Here is a 10,277-nt window from a genome sequence, read left to right as displayed (position 1 = left end):
CCATAGAAATTGCCCAAGTACCCCTGGCTTCCAGGTAGAGCCTCTGTGCTTGCTCTGAGTTAAAAGCAGCATTGAGTAATTGAAAGGAGACTGCTTTGACTGAAATTATTTAAAGTCAATAAATTAACTTTGTTTTAGAAAGCCAAGTCATTGGCATAAAGATTCTAAAGCAATTTAGTAGGACAGCAGTATTTTCAAAATAGTGCAGTGTAATTCAATAAATTTTTTTCAACGCAAGCTGAACATTCTCACAATTAATACGTATAGACAAAATATAAGTCAATCAACAATCAATCATCAAAACAATAGACTATGCCATGATTCCTGCCTTTGAAGAAAAACGTGCACAATTACATAAAAATTGAATGTCATAAAATCTCCACAGGGTTGGAATACATTTCTTTGCTTTATACTGTTGGGGGCCACTGAATGTTTAGTATTTGTTCTTAATTATACCTGAGTAGTAATTCAAATGAGTCCTGTAGTGTTCACCATCCACTAAAACCCTATTTCACTGTTTATCTACCTAACAGAATGAATCCAGTTAGGAATGCATGGTGTAAAAAGGTCCCATATATAAAGCAATACTCCACCCTGTGGTAGAGTATGAAAAATGCATAGACACTTTTTCAACAACAAAGAAATGGTTATAAATTCACTGACTCTAGGCCTTTTTCTTCTTGGTTTTTTCTCTTTTAGAAAATACTAAAAGATGTATAGGTTTTTAAATAATGATTACTCAAAAATGATCACTCAAAAGTGAAATTTCCATTTAATTTTGAGAAAACAGACCTTACAGAAAAATAAAACACTATGTGATATTATTGATAAATTTTAATATGCATATATTGATAAAAATATATTTAAATTTAAAATAAATTAGTTTTCTCTAATGATGAAACAAGGCAGAGACTTTTCAAAATCTAAGAAAAGTCAAAATTAAAAACTATAATTAATACCTATATGTATGTATTCTATACATTTATAACATTAATGAGTTTCTAAATCTTGTTACACCATAAGGAGAAGCATACTTAATAACAAAGTATCATTTATGGTGGAAAAAAAAAACAACGTTTAAAGTACACCGCAAAAAATATTATCCTGAAATCTTTAAAGCCATTACAGTTTCTTTTTGGTATACATTTTTCTTTATTGAAATATAGTCAGTTTACAATGCTGTGTCAATTTCTGGTGTACAGCATAATGCTTCAGTCATACATGAACACACACATATTCGTTTTCATATTCTTTTTCACCATAGTTCCCTGTGCTATACAGTTTTTTTAATTGAACTATGTTACCAAATTTTATATTTTTTATATACAAATACAAACAATATATTAATTAATTCTATCACTGATAGAGAATTTGGATGTGTTAAAATAGTATGTGCATTATCTTTCTTATTTAAAATAGTGTGTGCAAAAATAGAAAGAGAATAATACTTATAAGAATGATGTATTGAATTGTAATATTTCTAACCATAGAAATTTTATGACCCTAGTATTTTTAAATTAAATACTATGAAATTGATCTTCCTGATGCACAGTTTTTAATTTTAATACATAGAGAGATTTATATAAGTAACTCCACCATCAGAACAATTTTATAACCCCCCCCCCAAATTTTTTTCTTGCTGTCTATTTTTTATTCAAACTGTGTCCTCATGGCTCAACTTTGGCAACCACTGATCCTGTCTTTGTCTCTATAGTTTGACCTTTTCCAGAATGTCATATAAATGAAATCACACAGTATGTTTGAGACTGCTTTCTTTCACTCAAGACACTTCCATTGACATTCACCTGTATTGTTGCATATTCTAATGACTCATTTCTTTTTATGCCTGAATAGTATTCCATTGTATGAATGTGTTATAGTTGGTTTGATTCATGTATTTATCAGGGTACCGTTTGGACTATTCAGTTTCCGATGATTATGGTAGAGCTGCTGGAAACATTCATGTATTATTTTTTACATAAGTTTTAATACCTCTAGGATAATTAACTAGGAATGGGATCACTGAGTCATATTGTAAGTACATTTTTGAGTTTATAGGAAACTGATAATCTGTTTCCCAGAGTAGCTGAATGTTTTCCACTTCTACCAGGATCTGTGAGATATTTAGTTGTTGTATATCCTTGGGAGCACTTGGTATCATCAATTTGTTTCATGTTGGTTGTTTGTTTAGCTTTTCTAATCGGTATGTTCTGGTAGCTCATTGAGCTTTTAACTGGCATTTCTCTAGTAATAATAACAATGTGGATTATCTTTTCATGTGCCTATTTGCTAGTCCTATAACTCCTTTGATGAAATATCTGTTCAAAACTTTTGCCCCACGCCTTTAATTAAAATTTTGATTTTTTTACTATTAAGTTTGAGAGTTCCTTCTATATTCAGGATATAAATCTTTTGGTGGATATGTGATTTGAAAATACAACTGAACCTCATTGTTTGCAGATTTCATACCTGCCCACTTGCCTACTCATTAAAACTTACTTGTAAATCTCAAATCAGTACATGCCTTCTTCCTACGGTCATTTACAGACACACAGAATGGTAAAAAAATTGAATTAACTGACATGCACGTTCCCAGCTGAGATCAAACAAAGTAACACTCTGCCTTCTTATTTTGGCTCTTATACTATAAAAAGTGCCTTTTTCTCGGTCTACTAAGTGCTGCATTTTTCTCATTTTTGCCCGGTTTTTGGTAATTTCACTATTTAAAATGGCCCCCAAGTATAGTGCTGAAGTGCCCCAAAATAAATGCACACCTACAGAGTCAGCTAATTTGTGGCAAAGATGCAAATCAATTCAAAGGGGAAATGGTAGATTTTTTTTCAACAAATGGTGCTGAAATAATTGGATGCCCATAAGCAAAAAATATATACCTAGACACATACTTTACACCTTCATTAAAATTAACTCAAAATGGATCATCGACAGAAAGGTGAAACACAAAAGTACAAAACCTATAGAAGAAAACACAGAAGAAAATATCTGAGCTTCAGTTTGGTGATGAGATTTCAAAAGCATGATCATGAAAGAGAAAAAGTTGGGCTTTATTAAAGCTAAAATTTTCTGCCCTGTGATAAGACATTTAAAACAATGAAAATATAAGCCACAGATTGGGAGAAAGTATTTGCAGAGCACATGCATAATTGATGACAAATTGAAATTGTAATGGAGTAATCGTAGTTCAGCAGTGGTAAGTCATGTTGATACGGGCATGAGAACCACACTTTATGTCTTGACTCATCTTGGAGAAGCCCATAACCCTGATCTAATTGTGAAAAAATCCCAACTGAGGGATAGTCCATAAAATATGTAACCAGTACTCCTCAAAACTGTCAAGATCATCAAAAATAAGGAAAGTTTGCAAAACACTGTCACATCCAAGAGGAGCCAAGGGGACATGATCACTATCCTGAGTGGGATCCTGGAACAGAAAAAGGATGTTACATAAAAACTAAGAATATCTGAATAAAGTGTGGACTTCAGTTAATAATAATGTGTTAACATTTGTTCATTAATTGTGACAAATGTACTACAAGGTATTAATAGGAGAAACTGGACATGGGTATATCTCTACTGTCTTCACAACTTTTTTGTAAATTTAAATCTGTTCTAAAATAAAATGTTTGTTAAATGTAAAAAATCAACTGCCCATATTTGTATGGTTCATTTTCTGGACTCTTATTTCCCATTGATATTGAGTCTTTCTCTTCAATACCACATAGCCTGATTACTAAAGTAATATTTGCATTAAATATTTAATTGTTAAGTGTTCTCAAATAATATTTTTCCTTTCTACTTTTTCTATTTTATTTCCTTTATTTTACCGTATACATTTTAGAATTAGTTTGCCTATAGTTTCAAAAATATCCTGCTAGTATATTGATTGGATTTGCATTAAACTGTAAGTCAATTTAGATAATTCTGAATTAAAAAAATATTTTTCATTCTTAGTATGTAGAAATAGGATTGGACTTTTTGTATTGGCCTTATATCTTAAACATAGTAAATTCAAATATTGGTCATACTGCCTTTTTGGTAGCTATCTATTGATTTTCTATGTAGAGAAACATGGCATTCTCCAGTATGGACTGCTGTTTCTTCTGTTCTGATTTGTACGCCTGTTCTTTCTCTTCCTTGTATTGTTACTGCACTGTCTTGGATTTCCAGTACTACATTGATTAGGAGGGGTCAGAGTGAACATCTTTTCTTTTCCCCAAGCTTCGGAGAAAAGCATTCTGTCTTTCATCGTTATGTAAGATGTTAGCCAGGGGTGTTTTGTAGATTCAGTTTATCTCTCTTGCTAGTTTGCTGAGAGATTTTTTTTTTAATCATGAATACATGTTGAATTTTGTCAAATGATTTTTTTATATCAACTGATATGGTTGTGTGACTATTCTTAGAGGTTAACATGATAGATTACATTGTTTGCTTTTTGAATATTGAAATCACCTTGCATTCCTGGTATTAATCCTGTTTTATCTTGAATTTAGACTTTTTATATATTGCTTGAGTCAGTTTATTCATATTTTGTTGAGGATTTTGTGCCTATGTTCATGAAAAATATTGATCCATAGTTTCATTTTCTTGTACTCTCTCTAGTTTTGGTATTAAAGTTAGCTTCATAAGATGGATTGGAAGATGGTCTCTCCTTTTCTATTTTCTGGAATAAATTATGTTAAATAGTGTTATTTCTTCTTTAAATGTTCGGTAGCATTTGTTAGGTTCAAACAGGAGTTCCTGCCTGCCTTCGGTGGGCCGTAATTTCAACATCAGTTCAGTTTCAAAGTGCTACCCAATAGCCAGCATGAGACCTGAGTTGTCTAAACCCCTAGTTCAGTTCTGGAAGCCTTTAGTATGCTGTTTAGGGTTGGATCCGTGCATTTATAGCTAGGGGGTAAGCAAAAAAGCTCGTACAAAACTTTCTCGAGCTCCCTTCTCTCTGTTTGCTCCCAACTGTTTCTGACTCTCTGAGGCCCCTCTTTACGAAAGGCTGTGGCTTTAGTTTCCTTGCTCTGCCATGCATTCCTGAAACTGTGTGTGCCTCCAGAGCCAAGTGGTGAGAGGGTACAGAGAGAAAATAAAGCAATGGGCGTCCTCCCCGTGCTCTTGAGACCACGATTCCTCTGGTCAAAGGAAAAAAAATTCCTCTCCGTTTGAGTTTGCCCTCATCCAGCCATTGATGCTGTTGCTGCCGCCATCAGCACCGGCTGGCTTGGAAATCAGAGCTAGAGGGAATTAAAAAAAAACAAAAAATATTTACTCTACTATCTCACAGGGCCCTCTTTTCCTACTCTTTGGATGGACTAGAAATAGAAATTTTCTCCTGGAACTCTTTCTTTCGGCATCCAGTGGACAGTTCTTGATTTCAGGATTCCTTTAAGTGCCAATCAGGAGAAATCACAGGAAAAAGAAATGGGAAACTCACTACTGGTTCCATGGTACATTACTTTCTGTTTTCCTTCCCCAATCCACCAGCTACCATTCCTCTCTGAAGTCCTCAGATAGTTGCCCTAAGCATTCTTCCCAGGGTGTTTAAGTGAATTCAGACAGGGTGAATATTGCTTATTTGATTTTGACCAGAACCACCTCTAAAAATTTTTAAATACAATTATTTTTTATGTGGCAGCGTTTTGGTTAAGATGTTCCTAAAGATTGGGAATGTATTTCAAGAGCTAGAATTTTTTTTATGGCTAATAATTCTATGGAGAGAAGAGAATAAAATAGATAAGGTAGAAGTGATCATTTCTTAGCAGAATTACATGAAACTTCCACATGTATTAAGGACTTTGTAATGAAACATTAATAAGCAAAGCATTGATAAGTTCATTGAGGTATGATTTTTATGTGGATAGACTAATCCAAACAAAATAATATCAAATAGATGAATAAATGAACTGATTTGTACTTCAGGTCTCCAAGTGAGGGGAAGAGAGGAGGGTAGAGAGCGCTCATCAAATATATTAGCATCTGTGTTCATTAATTTTCTCCTTTTATAAATATTTAATTTTTATTTTTTTTAGATGATTTTGTTTTCCTAGAGAAGTCTTAGGTTCACAGCAAAATTAAGGGGAAGTGAAAGTCCACTTTCGAGTAACATTATACTGTTCAATGGGTAGGTGAGTACCTTGTAATAACAAAATACGTCTAATTTCTATTTCCTGTTCCTTGTAACATTATTTTCATTCATTTTATTATATAGAAGCATACATGTGTATGTGTACTATAATAACAAATTAATAATAGTACCAATGTATTTGCTTAGGTATGCTCATATATTGTATATAATATATAATACTTGAACATATGTAGCTTGTAAGTATTTTATATGTAAATATATAAGCACACCTAACCGAATACACTGTTGCCATTATTATTTTCAACAAATTGTTATCTGTTGGATCAAATAAGAATAAGTAAAATAAAAGTTCATTTTACTTTCACTTATTCCTTCTTCAATGCTCTTCCTTTCTTTATATGTATCTGAGTGTCTGATCTATATTATTTTCCTTTTGCTGAAGAACTTCTAACATTTCTAGTAAGGCTAGTCTACTGGCAATAAATTTTCCCAATTTTCGTCTGAGAAAGTTGTGTCTCCTTTACTTTTGAAGGATAATTCAACAGGGTACAGAATTCTCTTGACACTTCAGATATTTCACTCCACGTTCTTACTTTCATGGTCTCTGAGGAGGAATTGAATGTAATTCTTGTACCTGTTCCTTTATAGGTAAAGTGTTTTTTCCCTCTAGATTCTTTCAGGATTTTTAAATTTTTCTTTGACTTTTTATAATTGTACAATGACATGCCTGGATGTTTTGTGGCACTTATCCTGCTTTGTGTTCTCCGAGTTTCCTAGATCTGTGGCTTGGTGTCTAGTATTAATGTGGGCAAATTCTCATTAATTATTGTTTCAAATATTTTGTTCCTTTCTTTTCTTCTTCTGATATTACCATGATGTGTATGTTATACCTTTTGTAGCTGTTCCACAGTCCTTAGATATTTTGTTCTAGTTTTTCAGTCTTTGCTCTCTTTGCTTTTCAATTTTGGAGGTTTCTATTGAGATATCAAGTTCAGAGATTCTTTCGTCAACCATGCCTAATCCCTGATAAGCCTATCAAGAGGCATTCTTTGTTTTTGTTACAGTATTTTTGATCTCCAGCATTTTTTTCTTTTTGATACTTTCTTTGGATTTCTGTCTCTCTGCTCACATTATCCATTGGTTCTTGCATGTTATCTATTTACTAAAACGCTTAGCATATTAATATAATTGTTTTAAATTCCCAGTTGGATAATTCTAACATCCTCACTATGTCTAGTTCTGATGCTTGCTCTGTCCCTTCAAGTTGTTTTATTATTATTATTTTGCCTTTTAATGTGCTTTGTAACTTTTTTCTTTTTTTGCACTGTAATCCTAGGTTTATTCAACACAATCCTTTTACTCTACAAAGTAGAAACACAACATTATCTAAAATGTTACAAAGTTACAAAACTCAAAACAGATAATTTGTAGTACTGACTGTACAATAAAAGTCAAGAAAAGCAATGTACACATTGCCAAGGTAACCTGCAAGACCACCGTGAATACCAGTGTAACGGGGGTTCTGTGATGACACTGGAGAGCTGGCTCTCAAGTTGCTCACCAGTTTCAGAGAGAAGGGAAGACGTCAGGTGTGTGTGTGTGTGTGTGCGCGCGCTCGCACGCATATGAGCACATGTAAAAAGAACCATTTTAGACAAATAGCGAAGTTTTTGATACTCAAGGTCAGAAAAGGACTCAAGCAGGGGAGCAGGGCCAGGCTAACAGGAACACAGCTGCATAAAAGTAGAGCCTTTCCAGGGGCAGCGAGCCTGCAGGCCAACAAGTTAAGACATCACCAGGCCACCAGGTTTTCCCCGGGACGTGTGGAATGAAAAACGAGCTCCCGGGCTGGGGCTGTACCACCTGAAGCCCCTTGCTCATCCCTCCTGGCTCTGCCACCGAACTGACAAAGTGGGAGCTTTCTAGCCAGAAAACTGGAGGGCATTTTTATCGGCACAATCCCAAACCAACAACAATCCTGCAGCTGGAACTCTGCTCCCAGAGGAAACGTCTCAGTGGCTGCTTTCGCCTTTCGCCTGCCCCTGAGTGAGGGATTCCTTTCCTGCTGATCATCCTTAAGCTAGAAGAGTGACAAAACTGAGTTGGATGAGATAAGCCACAGGGGTAGAGCTTCAGTGGCCCTGTTTATGGGGAGGAGTTGGAGCTGGAGCGAATCCTGTGGCTGCGGCCTGGGAAGCGGGATCGCCGTTTCACCGGGGGGCCTGCGCCGAGGGGAACGTGATCTTCTCCGCCTCCGTGGGGGTGACCGGCGCCTCAAGGGAGGTGGTAGCAGCATTCTCCTGGGAGGGCTGAGTCGCCTGGAAGGTGGCCGAGGCCAGGGGGCCAGCACAGCAGTGACAGTGATCGCCTGGCCATCGATTTGTCCTCCGCCCATGCGCTTCAGCGCCTTATGGGCCTCGTCTAGATTCTCAAACTCCGCATATGCACAGCCTTTAGATAGGTGGGGGTGCATCCTTTCTACAGGCATGTCAGTCAGTTTAATTTTCCCATTGGTGGAGAATATCTCCATGATGTGATCCTTGGTTACATTGCTGGCGAGCCTCCCAATGTGCACTTTGGTGGGTTTACAGGAAGTGCTCCGCCTTTTCCTTTCCTTTTCATGTCTTTTAGGTGGTTTGGATTTGGAGCAGGACCGCCGCCTATAGTTATGTCTGCACCGAGAAGGACTCGGAGAGCTGGAGGAGCTGCTGGAGCTAGCAGGATGTACTGGAATTTTCCCAGCGGCTTGATGCCGAAGATGAGCTACAGCTGCTGCTTGAGCTCGTGCTGGTAACTTTTTCTGGATATCTGCACGTGATGTACCAGGTGCAAACAACTACTGTAAATAGGCCTTTGGTCATGTGATGATAAGATACATGTGGAGGGGGGTATTATAGAGTTCTGTGATGAGGTCTCAGTTTTGGTGAGTCTGTGCCTCTGTGAACCTTTCAAGTTTCTCTTCTCTGTCTCTCTGTCTCTGTGTCTCTGTCTCTCTCTCTTGACTGGGGTTGGGTTTTCCCCTTCTCTCACATGGAAGGCTACAGCTGACTACTGTTGGTTATTTTCTTTCCCCTGAGTCAGGCTCTGATTATGCCCTGCAGGTCGGGCTCCACTTAACTAGTTTCCCCTGAGTGCAGGTTTTATTAAGAAGAGCTGAGGACTCTAGTCTGTTTCAAGATGGCTCCTTTTCCCTCTCCCGGGTTAGAAGCATGAAGGGATTTCTCTCCAGTATTTGCTGCGGGAAGCTGGTCAAGCTTCTGAAGGTAAGTCTTACAATGTTTTGGGGACCCCCTCTGACTGAATACCCCTGGGGTTCTTAACTTTCAGACTCACACTAAGCCTCCAGTAATTTGTCAGTTACGGTTTGGGTTTTCCTGCTCTGGCCCTGGTTCCCCCGGAGGGGTTTGCATTTGTGAATTCAAGCTCTGGGAAGTTCTGTATTCCACTGTCTGTCTCCCCAGTCTTGGGGGCAATAGTTTGCCCTGTGTCCTACCCTCCCTTATACAGCCAAGAAAAGTCATTGATTTTTTTCAGTCTTTTCAGTTTTTTGTCTTTTTTTTTTTATTTAGCTAAAGAAATGCCACAGTTTATTAAAGACTACAAATATTTTGTTCCAGGTTGAAACTGCATGCCTTCCAGAAATCAAAAGCAACAGCAGGTGTGTGCATTGATGCTTCGGAGGTGCTGCAGTGCTTGAATGCGAAATGGGTAAGACAGGGTCAGACACATGGGGGAGAGGGAAATGGGAGAAGGGCAAGTTCAAAAGCCCAGAAGGTATCCACCAACTTATTTCCCCAAGCCACACAGGCCATGGCCACAGCTCAGCAGACTCTCCTCCGTGGTCTGGTTTCTGAAACAAGACTTAAATGTAAATTTATACTCACACACAAAACACTGCCCTCAGCCTTGGGCCAAATTAGCTCTGTGCCATCCAGAAGCGCTTGTAAGGGGGTGGATATTTTCTTCCACTGTTGTATCTGTGAGACTCATATCCACTTGGCTGTTGGAAAGGGGTGGCGGATGCATTCGCACGAACATTCACACCAAGCTGCTTGGAAGAGGTAGGAGCCACAGGGAACGCAGGAGGCCCATACTGGAAGGTGCAGGGGAGGCCTGGAACCCCTTTGTAGGATGGCAGACTGGTGTAACTGTAGCCAGGAGGCAGTGCTGTGTTCAGGAATGT

General features: G+C 37.5%; 1 protein-coding gene across 1 annotated transcript; it reads right to left on the bottom strand.

The window, feature by feature from the left end:
- Window positions 1–8,239: 8,239 nt before the first annotated feature.
- On the bottom strand, window positions 8,240–8,955 carry LOC140697251 (RNA-binding protein with serine-rich domain 1-like). The gene is given in 3 exon segments (XM_072964027.1): window positions 8,240–8,314; window positions 8,316–8,814; window positions 8,816–8,955. Coding segments are annotated over 3 exon segments (714 nt in total).
- Between the last annotated feature and the right edge of the window lie 1,322 nt (window positions 8,956–10,277).

The sequence above is a fragment of the Vicugna pacos genome, chromosome 7 (assembly GCF_048564905.1).
Source record: "Vicugna pacos chromosome 7, VicPac4, whole genome shotgun sequence".
Lineage (NCBI taxonomy): Eukaryota > Metazoa > Chordata > Mammalia > Artiodactyla > Camelidae > Vicugna > Vicugna pacos.
This window is presented reverse-complemented; position numbering and strand designations above follow the sequence as displayed.